We start from the raw sequence: 16,005 nt of genomic DNA, 5'->3' as shown, positions 1-16,005 counted from the left end.
TGTAAGTGAACCGCCTTAGCCTCGTCACTACTTCGTTGAGGTTAGGCTCACCACTTACAGTACATGGGGTCGGTTGTACTGATACTAACACTCTGCACTTCTTGTGCAGATTTTGGAGTTGGTCCCAGCGGCGTATCATATACTTGCTCGGATTTCAGCTATCAGAGGAGACTTGAGGTATAACTGCATGGCGTCCGAAGTTCTGAAGTCCTCGTCTATTGTACTTTAGCTGTGTATTTATTTCCAGTTAGCTTTATATTATTCAGACCTTTATTTGTATTTATTCGAGAAGCTCGTGTACTTGTGACACCAATTCTAGGATGGTATTTAGACACCGTTGTTTGATGGATTATTTCACTATATTTCAAACTTTGCTTCCGCATTTGTTTCCTTGTTATTAATAAATTTAAAATTGTTTTAAAAATGGATAATATTATTCTAACGTTGGCTTGCCTAGCAAGTGAAATGTTAGGCACCATCACGGTCCGAAGGTGGGAATTTCGGGTCGTGACAGTTGGTATTAGAGAACTAGGTTACATAGGTCTCACGAGTCACGAGCAAGCTTAGTAGAGTCTGAAGGATCGGTACGGAGACGTCTGTACTTATCTCTCAGAGGCTATGAAGTTTAGGAACAATATCACTTTTTTCTTATTTTGTAGTGCGATTTTATTCTATCATCAATGATTGAACCATTCTACTCTTATTCTCTCGCAGATGGTGAGAACACGTAATACTTCTACCGATGGACAGGGACCAGAACCCCCGATGGCAACTATGGCCAGGGGTAGAGGTCGAGGCCGAGGTAGTGCTAGAGGCCGAGGCAGAGGCCGAGGTAGAGCTCAGTCCAGAGCTCGAGCAACTGCACCTGTTGTAGAACCTCAGGTAGACCTTCAGGAGGAGGTCCCAGTTCAGAATGTACCAGTTGGACCAGTTCAGGTGCCGGAAGGATTCATAGCCACTCCAGTGCTTCAGGACGCTCTAGTCCGATTGGTGAGTCTTATGGAGGGTGTGGCCCAGAATGGTACATTTCCAGTGGCACCAGCCATCTCACAGGCTAGGGGAAGAGCACAAACTCCCACTACTCCCACTCCGGAGTAGATGGCTCTCCAGAATCAGGCTCCAGCAGCCCCACCAGTTGGGGTAGTTCAGCCAGTTGTTGCGGCACAGACCGGTGATAGGCCCGCCATGTCTTTTGAGGCCTTATTGAGACTGGATAAGTTCACTAAGCTCTTTCCAGTTCACTTCAGTGGTACACCTTCTGAGGACCCACAGGATTATCTTGAAAGCTGCCATGAGGTGTTGCGGAACATGGGTATAGTTAAGACCAATGGGGTTGATTTTGCTGTATTCCAGATGACAGGTTCTGCCAAGAGGTGGTGGAGAGATTACACATTGACCCGACCAGTCGGATCACCTGCACTTACCTGGGAGCAATTCTCTTAGCTATTTCTAGAGAAGTGCCTCCCTATCACACTGAGAGAGGAATTCCGCAAGCAATTTGAGCGTCTACAGCAGGGTAGTATGACTGTTACTCAGTATGAGTCCCGTTTTGTGGATTTGGCCCGTCATGCTCTCCTTTTACTACCTACGGAGGGAGAGAGAGTGAGGAGGTTCATTGAGGGACTCATACACCCTATCAGACTTCAGATGGCCAAGGAGACCGGAGGTGAGATTTCTTTTCAGGCGGCTGCTAATGTCGCAAGGAGGATCGAGATGGTTCTTGCACAGGAAAGAGGGCAGAGGTCTGATAAGAGGCCTCGTCAATTTGGTGGTTACAGTGGTGCCTCATCTGGAGGCCGGGGTAATCTTGGTAAGGGTCATCCTCCCAGACTGTTTTATTCAGCCCTTCATGTATCTCCCGGTGCTTCAGGGAGTCACAGTCCTATTATGCCTTACTCTGGGCAGTCAGTATTCAGTGCACATTCCGCTCCTATCAGTGCACCACCATTCCAGAGTTACTACAGTGGTTATCCGGCCCATCTGGGTCAACTTCAGCTTCAGCAGCCACGGCATCAGGATGGGTGTTATGAGTGTAGGAACATTGGTCACATCAGGAGGTATTGCCCTAGATTGGCGAGTAACAGATCTCGGCAAGATTCTCGTGCCATCATACCGGCACCGGTTGCTTCACCGCCTGCTCAGCCAGCTAGAGGTAGGGGTCAGGCAGTTAGAGGTGGAGGTCAGGCCATTAGAGGTGGAGGTCAGACCGTTAGAGGTAGAGGCCAGCAAGTTAGAGGCCATCCCTGAGATGCAGTTCAGAGTGGTGGGGCCCAGCCTCAATTTTATGCTTTTTCAGCTAGGCATGAGGACGAGTCATCTGATGCTATGATCACAGGTATTATTCCAGTTTGCCATAGAGATGCTTCAGTTCTATTTGATCCAGGATCTACTTATTCCTATGTGTCCTCCAACTTTGCTTCATATTTGGTTGTGCCTTGTGATTCTCTGAGTGCTTCTATGTGTGTATCTACACCGGTGGGAGACTCTGTGGTAGTAGATCATGTCCACCGTTCGTGTGTGGTTACTATTGGTAATCTTGAAACTAGTGTGGATCTTCTACTTCTTGATATGGTAGATTTTGATGTCATCTTGGGTATGGATTGGTTGTCTCCTTATCATGCTATATTGGACTGTCATGCCAAGACAGTGACCCTAGCTATGTTGGGGTTACCTCGATTAGAGTGAAAAGGAACTCCTGGCCATTCTGCCAGCAGGCTTATTACTTATATGAAAGCTCGACGTATGGTAGAGAAAGGGTGTCTAGCCTATTTAGTTTATATTCGCGATCCCAGTGCAGATGTCCCTTCTATGGACTCAGTACCAGCTGTTCGTGAATTTTCAGAAGTATTTCCTGTAGATCTGCCAGGGATGCCACCCGACAGAGATATTGACTTTTGTATTGATTTGGCTCCGGGCACTCAGCCCATTTCTATTCCACCATACCGTATGGCCCCACCAGAGTTGAAAGAATTGAAAGAGCAGTTACAAGCCTTACTTGATCAGGGATTCATTAGACCCAGTATCTCGCCCTGGGGTGCACCAGTATTATTTGTAAAGAAGAAAGATGGCTTGATGCGGATGTGTATAGATTATCGGTAGTTGAACAAGGCCACTATCAAAAACAAATATCCGCTGCCAATAATTGATGACTTATTTGATCAGCTTCAGAGTGCCAAGGTATTTTTGAAAATTGATTTGAGATCTGGTTACCATCAGTTGAAGATTAGGGCATCTGATGTCCCTAAGACAGATTTTCGGACTCGGTATGGGCATTACGAGTTCCTAGTGATGTCATTTGGGTTGACAAATGCTCCAGCAACATTTATGGATTTGATGAATTAGGTGTTCAAGCCTTATTTGGATTCTTTTGTGGTTGTATTCATTGATGATATCTTGATTTACTCTAGTAGTCGAGAGGACCATGAGCAGCATCTTCAAAGTGTGCTTCAAACCTTGAAGAATAATCAGTTACATGCCAAATTTTCAAAATGTGAGTTTTGGTTAGACTCAGTTGCCTTTTTGGGACATGTTGTATCGACAGAAGGATCCTAAGAAGATTGAGTCTGTTCAGAATTAGCCTAGACCTACTTCGGTTACAGAGATTCGGAGTTTCCTGGGTTTGGCAGGTTATTATCGTCAGTTCGTGGAAGGGTTTTCATCTATAGCAAGCACATTGACCAGACTAACCCAGAAGGGTGTTCCATTCAGATGGTCAGACGAGTGTGAGTTGAGCTTTCAGAAGCTCAAGACCGCTTTGACTACGGCGCCAGTATTGGTATTACCCACAGGTTCAGGATCGTATACGGTATATTGTGACGCATCTCACATTGGGCTTAGTGTAGTATTAATGCAAAATAGCAAGGTAATTGCATATGCATCGCGGCAGTTGAAAGTTCACAAGAAGAATTATCCTGTTCATGACTTAGAATTGGCAGCCACTGTTCATGCGCTGAAGATTTGGAGGCATTACCTCTACGGTGTCTCGTGTGAGGTATTTACTGATCATCGTAGCCTTCAGTATCTGTTCAAACAAAAAGATCTTAATTTGAGGCAGAGAAGATGGTTGGAGTTGTTGAAAGACTATGATATCACCATTTTGTATCACCCCAAAAAGACCAATGTGGTGACTGATGCTTTGAGTAGAAAGGTTATGAGTATGGGCAGTCTTGCATATATTCTGGTTGGTGAGAGGCCATTAGCTGCAGATGTTCAGACTTTGGCTAATCAGTTCGTGAGTTTAGATGTTTTAGAACCCGGTCGGGTTCTAGCTTGTACAGTCGCTCGATCTTCTTTATATGAGCACATCAGAGAGAGGTAGTATGATGATCCTCATTTACTTGTCCTTAAGGACATGGTGCGGCACGATGATGCTAAATATGTTGCTATGGGGGAAGATGGAGTTCTGAGAATGCAGGGCCGTACTTGTGTGGCTAATGTGGATGGGCTTCGTGAATTAATTCTTGAAGAGGCACACAATTCCAGGTATTCAATTCATCCAGGTACCGCAAAAATGTATCAAGATTTGCGGCAACATTATTGGTGGAGGAGAATGAAAAAGGATATAGTTGCACATGTAGCTAGGTGTCTGAATTGTCAGCAAGTTAAGTACGAGCATCAGAGACCTGGTGGTTTGTTTCAGAAGTTAGAAATTCCTAAGTGGAAGTGGGAGCGTATCACAATGGATTTTGTTGTTGGGCTCCCACGGACTCAGAGAAAATTTGATGCAGTTTGGGTCATTGTGGACAGGTTGACCAAGTGAGCCCATTTTATTCCAGTGGCAGTTACCTATTCTTCAGAGAGGTTAGCTGAAATTTACATTCGTGAGATTGTCCGCCTTCACGGTATGCCTGTGTCTATTATTTCAGATCGAGGTACGCAGTTTACCTCATATTTCTGGAGGGCTATACAGCGTGAGTTAGGCACACGGGTGGAGTTGAGTATAGTATTTCATCCACAGACAGACGGACAGTCAGAGCGCACTATTTAGATATTGGAAGATATGCTTCGCGCTTGTGTTATAGACTTTGGAGGTTCTTGGGATTATTTCTTGCCACCTGCAGAGTTTGCTTATAATAATAGCTACCAGTCGAGCATTCAGATGGCTCCATATGAGGCATTATACGGAAGGTGATGCCGATCACCAGTTGGTTGTTTTGAACCGGGAGAGGCTTGGTTGTTGGGTACCGATTTGGTACAGGATGCCTTGGATAAGGTCAAGATTATTCAGGATCGACTTCGCACAGCTCAGTCTAGGCAAAAGAGTTATGCCGACCGTAAAGTTCGTGATATTGCATTCATGGTTGGAGAACGAATATTGCTTCGGGTTTCACCTATGAAAGGTGTTATGAGGTTCGGAAAGAAGGGCAAGTTGAGCCCTAGGTATATCGGACCCTTTGAAATTCTTGAAAGGGTGGGTGAAGTAGCCTACATGCTTGCATTAACTCCTAGTTTATTAGCGGTTCATCCGGTGTTCCATGTGTCTATGCTCCGAAAATATCATGGTGATCTGTCCCATGTGTTAGATTTCAACTCAGTCCAATTGGACAAAGATTTGACTTACGAGGAGGAGCCGGTGGCTATTCTAGCCCGGTAGGTCCGACAGTTGAGGTCAAAGAGTTATCCTTCAGTTCGGGTGCAATGGAGAGGTCAGCCGGTAGAGGCATCTACCTGGGAGTCCGAGTTGGACATGTGGAGTAAATATCCACACGTTTTCTCTAGCTCAGGTACTTTTTCTAACTCCGTTCGAGGACGAATGTTTGTTTTAGAGGTGGAGAATGTGATGACCCAAAATGTCATCTTTAAATTTAATAAGTAATTTTGTGTTCTAAGACCTCGAAAAAGCACCATTTATCATTCCTCGACTTGCATGCGCAGTCCGTAAAATTTTTCGGAAAGTTTTTATGTGAAAAATTCCGACAACCAGTTCGGGTTCATGCCGGGTCGTTCGACTACAGAAGCTATACACCTTGTTAGAAGGTTGGTGTAACTATACAGAGAGAGGAAGAAGGATCTGCACATGGTGTTTATTGACCTAGAGAAAGCGTATGACAAGGTTCCTAGAAAAATTCTCTGGAGATGCCTGGAGGCAAAAGGTGTGTCGGTTCCCTACATTATGGCGATTAAGGACATGTATGATGGGGCTAAGACTCGGGTTAGGACAGTAGGAGGCGACTCTGAGCATTTTCCGGTTGTAATGGGGTTACACCAAGGTTCTGCGCTCAGTCCGTTCTTATTCGCCCTGGTGATGGACGCGTTAACACACCATATTCAAGGGGATGTACCATGGTGCATGCTATTCGCCGATGACATAGTTCTGATTGATGAGTCGCGAGCCGGTGTTAACGAGAGGCTGGAGGTTTGGAGACAAGCTCTTGAGTCTAAGGGTTTCAAGCTGAGCAGGACGAAGACGGAATACCTGGAGTGTAAGTTCAGCGCTGAGCCAAGGGAAGTGGGCGTGGATGTGAGGCTTGATTCGCAGGGCATCCCGAGTAGAGGCAGCTTCAAGTACCTTGGTTCGATTATCCAGGGGGAGGGGAGATCGACGAGGATGTCACACACCGTATTGGGGTAGGATGGATGAAGTGGAGGTTAGCATCTGGAGTCCTGTGTGACAAGAGAGTGCCACCGATACTCAAAGGTAAGTTTTATAAAGCGGTGGTTAGACCGGCCATGATGTATGGGGCTGAGTGTTGGCCCGTTAAGAACTCACATATCCAGAAGATGAAAGTAGCAGAAATGAGGATGTTGCGGTGGATGTGCGGGCACACTAGGATAGATAAGATTAGGAATGATGATATTCGGGAGAAGGTGCATGTGGCTCCCATTGATGACAAGATGCGGGAAGCGAGGCTTAGATGGTTCGGACATGTTCAGAGGAGAAGCCTAGATGCTCCGGTACGGAGGTGTGAGCAGCTGGTTGTGGAGGGCACGAGAAGATGTAGAGGGCGGCCTAAGAAGTATTGGGGAGAGGTGATCAGGCAGGATATGGCGAGGCTCTAGATTTCCGAGGACATGACACTTGATAGGAAGATGTGGAGGTCGAGTATTAGGGTTGTAGGTTAGGAGGTAGTTAAGTCGTGCCTTACTTCATACCATGGTGGGACTAGCCATATAGGGTTTTTGTCTAAGATATCTAGTGGGAATGTTGTGGCTTACTATTTCGCTTTTCAGTGCAGGTCCTATTTACTAGCTATCGCTTTTGCTTTGCATCTTTCTTCTAGATTTCATGGTGTTCCTATTTTTCTTATGACTGTTGTGGTGATGCTAATAATTACTAATATTGTCTTCCTTTGCTTTGCATCTTTCTTCTGGATTTCATGGTGTTCCTATTTATCCTATGATTGTTGTTGTGATACTAATATTGTCTCCCTTTTTGTCCTTTTATCTTTTTTGTTTTTTGAGCCGAGGGTCTTTCGGAAATAGCCTCTCTACTCATTCGGGGTAGGGGTAAGGTCTGCGTACACATTACCCTCCCCAAACCCCATTAGTGGGATTTTACTGGGTTGTTGTTGTTGTTTCATGTGAAAAATGGATTAAAATGGGAAATAGAGCTTTAAAACTCAACTAAGTTGACTTTGGTCAACATTTTGAGCAAACGGATCCGGATCAGTATTTTGAAATTTCCGATAGGTCCGTATCGTGATTTGGGACTTGGGCGTATGCCCGAAATTTAATTTGGAGGTCCCTAGCTCAAGTTATGACCATTTAACGGAATTAGCAATTTAAAGGCTAAATATTCCAAGTTTGACCACGAGGTTGACTTTTTGATATCGGAGCCGGAATCCGATTCTGGAAATTTGAACAGCTCCGTTATGTCATTTATGACTTGTGTGCCAAATTTGAAGTCATTCCGGATTCATTTAATATGTTTTGGCACGAGATTTGCAAATTAAAAGTTTAAAACTCAAAGTTCGAATCGGGGTGTGAATTGTAATTTCAGTGTTGTTTGACGTGATTTTAGACCCCGAGTCAGTTCGTATTATGTTACAGGACTTATTGGTATATTCGAGCGGGATCCCGAGTACCCCGAGAGTGAAACGGATCGAAATCGGAACAAGAATGGGACTTTAGAAAAATCTGAAATTTTGAGTTCTGGTGTAATCGCACCTGCGGAATTTTGACCGCAGGTGCGAGCTCACAGAAGCGAGACTTCCATCGCAGATGCGGTCTTCGCATGTGCGGCCCTTTTGCGCAGAAGCGGACGTCGCAGGTGCGACACTTTGTCTGCAGGTGCGGAACCTCGCCTGGCAGCCCTACTTCGCAAATGCGAGCTTTGTCTAGCAAATGCGAGACCGCAGGTGCGAAAATATAGCCCGCAATGCTAAAATGCTGGGCAGAATACATAAAATCGGGTCTTAGCCATTTTTACTCATTTTTGAATTTTAAGTCTCGGATTTGGGCGATTTCAAGGGGGATTTTCACGACTTTGAACTGGGTAAGTGTTCTTTATCATGTAGTGATTGTATTTCACAAAGCCATGTTATATTCATCATTTATTTTGGATTTAGATGGAAGAAATTGGAATTTTTGTAAAACTTTCCAAAAAACGAAAAACTAAGATTTGAAGGTCTATTTGATATCGGAATTGGACAAATTTGGTATGGTTGAACTCGTATCGGAACGGGTGTTCGGATTTTGTGAGTTTTCCGGGATTTGAGACGTGGGTCCCACTGCTAAATATCTTAATGAATTTCGGATTTTTATCCGAAAAATTTATAAATTCATATGGAATTAATTCCTATGATTCGTATTGAATATATTGAATTATTTGTGAATAGATTTGAAGCTTTCGGAGGCAAATTTAAAAGGAAAAGTTGTGGTTGAATAATTGATTGGAATTTGCAAAGCGAGATAAGTGTCGGGGTTAACCTTGACTTGAGGGAATAGAACCCTTAAATATTTTGTTATGTGAATTGCATGTAAACGACGTATAGGCGAGGTGAAGAGTGTCTATACGTCGTCAAATTAATTATTTGCCTGCTTACTTGAAAAATCATAAATTATTTTTAATCATAAATTAATTATTATAATAATTATTTCTCTCTTATTCTTTGCAAATATAAATTTTTGAATTCCTGCATTAATTGTTACATGCTATTTGAATTATGTGCCTTAATTGTTTTTTGACATTTAGCATAATAAATATTAAACTGCCTATTTGCTCCCCGATTTCCATAATAATTTGCTATTTGTCATTGTTTTCTTCATAATTAAACCATAATTATTGTATGCTTGTTGTCTCATAATTTTATACTAATTATTATATTTATTGGGAAAAATTTCTTCTATAAGAATTGGTAAACGAAAATGTTGGAGGAGTGGGTTGCACGCCGCAACATGATTGATTATAATGAATATATTGGAGGATCGGGTTGCACGCCGCAACAGACTTATTAAAAGTCAATATTGGAGGATCAGGTTGCACGCCGCAACAGACTTATTAAAAGTCAATATTGGAGGATCGGGTTGCACGCCGCAACAGACTTATTAAAAGTCAATATTGGAAGATCGGGTTGCACGCCGCAACGGACTAGATTAAATGAATATGTTGGAGGAGCGAGTTGCACGCCGCAATAGAACTGAATGTGGATATATTGTGAGAGCGAGTTGCACGCTGCAACAGAAATAATAGAAATGATAATTGGTTACGACTGATGAGTTGGATTCAATTATTATAAATGAATTACCTGATTTATTCCTATTATTGTTGTTATTACTAATATTGCATACATGTTAATGTAAGTGAACCGCCTTAGCCTCGTCACTACTTCGTCGAGGTTAGGCTCAGCACTTACCAGTACATGGGGTCGGTTGTACTAATACTACACTCTGCACTTCTTGTGCAGATTTTGGAGTTGGTCACAGCGGCGTACCATAGACTTGCTCGGATTTCAACTATCAGCGGAGACTTGAGGTATAACTGCATGGCGTCCGCAGTTCTGAAGTCCCCGTCTATTGTACTTTAGTTGTGTATTTATTTTCAGACAGCTTTATATTATTCAGATCATTATTTATATTTATTCTAGAAGCTCGTGCACTTGTGACACCAATTCTGGGATAGTATTTAGACACCGTTGTTTGATGAATTATTTCACTATATTTTAAATTTTGCTTCCGCATTTGTTTTCTTGTTATTAATAAATTTAAAATTATTTTAAAAATGAATAATATTATTCTAACGTTGGCTTGCCTAGCAAGTGAAATGTTAGACGCCATCACGGTCCGAAGGTGGGAATTTCGGGTCATGACAAAAATGCAATGTTCAAATAATTGAAACACTAATCAACTGAAACTAATTCATAACTAATTAACAAAACCTAGAAATAATAAATAAATGGGTTGTAATTCAAACCTAAAATTTTTAGGAGATGGAGATGGAGAGGGGCGGCAGTGGCGACGGCGACGACGCGGCGACGGCGGGGGATGGGCGGTGGCGACGCGGGGGTGGGGAATGGGATTTATGTGAGGGAAATAGAGAAGGAGAAGGGAAGGTATTGAGTGAGGGGAATAGAGAGGGAGAGGGGAAGATAAGAGAGAAATGGGGGTTCTCCCGTTTTTCAATTCTGATTTCAGAATTACCGACCAAAGTTGGTCGGTAATTTTGGTCGGTACATTAAGTGTTGACCGTTTGACCAAAAACCGACCAACTTTGGTCTTTTTTTAAAAAACAAAAATTAAATTCTTTTTTTTGTGTTTTTTTTCTTAAAATATTATAAACTATAAAAAATATTATAAACTATAAGTATTTATTTTATTTAACTATACAATTATTATAAATAATTATAAACTATAAGCATAATCTTTATAAATAATTATATTAACTATTTACTTTTAATAAATTATAATAGCATCTATCTAAGTAAATTTTCTAAGTTATAATTAAGTATGTGAGTAATTTCTCTCACACACACATACACTATATTGTAATTGATGCTAATAACTTCTTTTTTCATTCGTTCATCACTAATAATGCATGACATAGATTAATCGATATATAGGTCGAGACGTTTTGATGAATCATTGATTAATATTCATCGATACATCTAAGTAAGTTATAAGTCGATGAATCAGTTTACAAATAGATATATTTGATGATAAAGTATATATACTAATTAGTATCTTCCCAAGTCTATCCCTAAAAGAACCCGACTCTGTGGTCCTAGCGCTTCGTGTTCTTATATATATACGGCTATATATATATATATATATATATATATATATATATATATATATATATATATATATATATATATATATATATACACACACACACACACACACACAAAACACACTTCACTGTAATACTTTAATTATATATATAGCTTGTTATAGTATATGTTAGTGTGTATATATATAGCTTGTTAAAGTTTGACCATGTTTGACATATTAATTTAACTCGTTTACTTAATACTAATAACTTCTTTTGTTTATTTAAATAGTAAAAACAAAACGTCTCGACCTATATTAATTCTTCTATTTTTCATTCATTCATCACTAATAATGCATGACATAGATTAATCGATATAGGTCGAGACGTTTTGTTTTTACTATTTGTCGATATAGGTCAAACGTTTTATTTTTAATATTCATCGATGCATCTAAGTAAGTTATAAGTCGATGAATCAATTTACAAATAGATATATTTGATGATAAAATATATATACTAATTAGGATCTTCATAAGTCTATCCCTAAAAGGACCCGACCCCGTGGTCCTAGCGCTTCGTGTTCTTATAACCTCTACACACACACACACACACACACACACACACACACACACACACACATTTTATTGTAATACTTTAACTATATATATAACTCGATATAGGTCAAACGTTTTGTTTTTAATATTTATCGATGCATCTAAGTAAGTTATAAGTCGATGAATCAATTTACAAATAGCATGTTATATATAGTATATGTTAGTGTATTCATTATTTGTATTACAAAAGTGTTAACGAATTACATTTATATTATTTAGATAGTAAATATAAAAGTAATTCGAAAGTTTGACCAATGTTGACGTAATAACCGACCAACTTTGGTCGGTTATTTTGCAGAAAATAACAATTACCGACCAAAGTTGGTCGGTAAATGCTTCCCCTGCATTAACCGACCAACGTTGGTCGGTAAATTTAAATATAAATTCTTAAATATTATAAAATATTTTAAATAATAAAATAATTATTAAAATTTAAAAAATTGGGTCCAGATTACCCACCAATGTTGGTCGGTAATCCAAAATTTTCGTGTCTGACTAGCTGGGTCAATTCGTTGACCAATTTACCTACCAACGTTGGTCGGTATTTAGTTTTAAAAAATTATAAATTCTTTTTTTCCAGTTTCCGTCCAAGCTGGACGGTTTTTGGTCGCTTTGTTTGACCGACCAACGTTGGTCGAAAATATTTGGTCGGTTTTTAGCGGATTTTTAGCAGTGAAAGTCACTAGATAATCGATCACAAATACTGCCGTGACGAACTTTACAAAAATAAGTTGCAGATAACCTTGATCTATCACTCTAGCTTAAAGCAGAGCTAGAGTTTCATTAACAATACCAATATCGCAACAAACTTGAGTAGGAAGAGTTCCATGTCGTTCTAGCATGTCTTTTTTCGTATGTGGCACTTTGTAATTGTTTCCACCTTTATCTTTCATCACTTCAACCATGCAAGATTGTAGAGTCAGAAACACGTGATTCAGCCGTTCAACTTTCATGTCATTAAACGATTTCTCGACTGCATTTACTAACTCGTCAATAGTTTTCGGAGCCATTTGATGTTGAAGAGATTGAATAGCTCTGGAGAATCCGAGGTCCAAAACATTTAAATCTGGACTGTTAGGAGGTTGAAAGCAAAGCCTAATATCAAATCCATCTTGCTGAGCAGCTTCGGTAAATTGCAAGTCATTAACACTAAGGTGAGGTCTCGCATTATCTTGTTGGATAAAAATAGGAGCATTTGACTGCGAAAGTGGCCATTTTGATCGAATCGCCGGAAGAACTTTTTCAATTAAACAAGTCCTAGTGACATCTTTAGTGACTGATAAAATAGGCTTTGTTTCTAAAGTTCCAGCTACTCTGTTTTTGCTATTCCTTTTGGCGGGTTCCTTGAACACAAAAGGAAATATTCCTATTTTTCCTGAAAATAACTCAATTCCATCTTCAGCAAGCCTAGGGCGCGCAACAGCAGCCATAAACATAACTTTTGTTATGAAATTTTTACTTTTGCAAGATCTATATGGGTTTGGCTCTTGTTCTTCAGGGAGAAGATAAAACTTTTCAGATTTTTTCGACAAAAAGAACCATTTTCATCTATATGAACATAATTAAACATGTCTGAAAATATAGGATTTGAATTTAACGTACCAGACTCAATCATTGACAGACAAAATTGAAGTCTTGCCTTCTTATTTTCCTCCGTCAAATGAGGCTTTATGGCATTAGTATGTGGCCTTATAACTCCTTCTTTGATGCGTCGAAAAATAGTTGACGTTGACATATCCATAGCACATGCCAAAGATCGAATATTTGTTCGGCGACAAAGAGAAATTTCCTTTACCATATTAATGTCGACATGAATTCGTTTTCTCCCAACTCTGCCTACAATATGCGGAGACACATTTAATGGAGTACCGTTAGCGACACTTAATTTTGTCTGTTGCTAAATTCTTTCCACAGTACTCCTTGAAGTATTAAATAAAATCACAGCTTGGTTTAAAGACCCATGTTTAACAACTCCATTTTTGCTTTCCTTCAAAAGCCATTCGGCAATAGCATGGCGATCCTCAATTTTTAGTCGTCTTTTTCTAATAGTTGAGTCTAATTGCGAGTCACTCATTTGTGTATAATTAATCTCATATGCTAGATAAAATAGGATTAAAGGAAATAATCAGAATGTAAGAGAAAATTAGAAACACTAGGAGAAAAAATAGGATTATGAAGAGAAACACTGAAAGCATAAGTGAATAATCTCAAATTTCTCTACATAAATAGACAAGCTTATCACCTAATTAAAAAAGAGAAGTTTTGGCGCCACAAGAATGAAAGACATTTTTTTAGCGCCACAAGAATTGAAGAAATTTATAAGAATAGCCGGTAGCTAGTAGTCTAGAGTAGCTAGTAGACTACGAGAATTGAAGGAAAAGTTTTTTGACTTAGTTAATGTGGCAGAGAAGATGGGATATGTGGGTCACATTTGATTTAGTATCTACTTTATAATAATTTTCATTAAAAAGCTAGCATGTGGGCCCTTAAGGGTAAAATTGGTACTTAAGGTAATTTGGCAATAATCTACTCTTATTTATTAAATTTCGTGCCCAGTCAAACAACCTCATTTAATATAAAACGGAGAGAGTAGTATTTTATAAAATAAGGAAGATCAGAACTGCTAAAATCAATCATGAAAGGTAAAGTCATTGTTACCAGGTGAAGCTATAACGGCTATATTTTGTACCTTTCCGACATGAATCCAGTGGTTAACCATGATAGAATTAGGGCCACCGCCGGCCCTTCCGGCAACCAACCCATCGGAATTAGTGAGTATAACTACGCAAATGCTCTAAATTCGAAGTTAATTCCATTGTCAAGAACGAAGCTCATCCACAGGCCACCGAAAATTCACAAGGGAAAATCGGCAGTATATTTCACCATTAATGAAGAGGTAGAGCTTGCTAAAGATTGTAAATTCACACTAATCGGGAAATTCTCTCATGGAAGACCCTCAATCAAAGATATCCGAAGCGATTTCACTGCTAGGTTTACTCTTAAAGGACAGGTACAAATTGGGCATTGTAATTTGAAACATATCTTTATGGATTTCAGTCTAGAAGAGGACTATCTGAATATCTATTCTAGAAGGAAACTTATGGTTTTGGGCTCTCTTATGCGTTTAGTTACTTGGACTATCGATTTTAATCCTGAAGAAGAAACCCCCTTAACCCCGGTCTGGATTCACCTCCCGGAGCTTAAATGGCACTATTACAATTGGGATGCACTATTGAGAATCACCTACCCTTTGGGTACTCTGTTGAAAATATATAAAACCACAGAAATCAAATCTAGATCAAATTTTGCTAAAGTACTTGTCGAAATTGATCTTTCTAAGCACATGAGAGATTCAATTTGGGTTGGAATCAGAAATGACGAGGGAATGGAATGTGGTGGTTTCCATCAACCTATTGAATATGAATTTGTCTAACTACTACTTTAGATGTAAACATCAAGGACACTTTGAAGATAACTTGTAGAGGAGACAGAGATGTTCAAATAAAAATCGGGGCTCAAAATCAAAAGGAGGATGGCAATATAGCCCAACAATCCAATCAGAATGCTAATAGGATTGCTAATAGGCCACAAAATTTGGCTCAGAATGACAACAAACCAAAAGCCCCAATATAGAATGGTAACATACCATACGAAAAGCCTTGGACCATTACTAAGAATGCTGCTCAAGTTCTGAAAAGCACTGTTGCTCCCCTCAAGAAATGATCCTGATCCAAGGAAGGGTAAGAACAAGAAAAGGCACAATATCCAAAATGGCATAAGAGCAAAGCTTGCTAAGAAAAATGTTATGCAATGGAGAGCGAAAACTCTCAATCCTATTGCTCAAGCTGAAAAACATGAACAACTCAAACAACTTTTAAACTCTAACACAACTGCTACTATCGATTCTCGAAGAACTGGACATATTGAGGAAACTGAAAATATGGTTGAACAAATAAATCCGATCATCTCAGTTCCTCATGCTACAACCATTTCAGTTAAAAACTCTTTTCAACATTTGAATCAGCTACAAGAGGAGCCTCAGAGTCAGGCTCATAGAACCCAGCTAGTCTCTCCAATACCTCAGTCCAAGCCTTCAAATTTTTATCATAGCCCTGTTATGTCTGAATTTATTAACAGCAAGATTACTATTGCTCCTGGATCAACTGATATAGTACAAGCTTCACATAACATATCTAAGCCCAGTTCTCCATCAAAGCTCATGAATTTAGATACTGTGGAATGCGG

The 16,005-nt window shown here is 40.0% G+C and overlaps 2 protein-coding genes across 2 annotated transcripts; one reads left to right on the top strand and one right to left on the bottom strand.

Moving 5' to 3' along the window:
• Positions 1-12,521: 12,521 nt before the first annotated feature.
• Positions 12,522-13,558, bottom strand: LOC107818270 (uncharacterized). The gene is made up of 2 exons (XM_016644255.2): positions 13,363-13,558; positions 12,522-13,252 (listed from the first exon to the last, which is right to left on the bottom strand). Exons 1-2 carry the CDS (start codon positions 13,556-13,558, stop codon positions 12,522-12,524), a joined length of 927 nt encoding a protein of 308 aa, XP_016499741.2.
• A 900-nt stretch (positions 13,559-14,458) lies between these two features.
• LOC142173738 (uncharacterized) lies at positions 14,459-15,193 on the top strand. The gene has a single exon (XM_075239379.1). It carries the CDS (start codon positions 14,459-14,461, stop codon positions 15,191-15,193), a length of 735 nt encoding a protein of 244 aa, XP_075095480.1.
• Positions 15,194-16,005: the final 812 nt, after the last annotated feature.

Source organism: Nicotiana tabacum, chromosome 19, assembly GCF_000715075.1.
Source record: "Nicotiana tabacum cultivar K326 chromosome 19, ASM71507v2, whole genome shotgun sequence".
Taxonomy (NCBI): Eukaryota; Viridiplantae; Streptophyta; class Magnoliopsida; order Solanales; family Solanaceae; genus Nicotiana; species Nicotiana tabacum.
The sequence above is the reverse complement of the archived record's forward strand: the minus strand, read 5'-3'. Positions and strand labels throughout refer to the sequence as shown.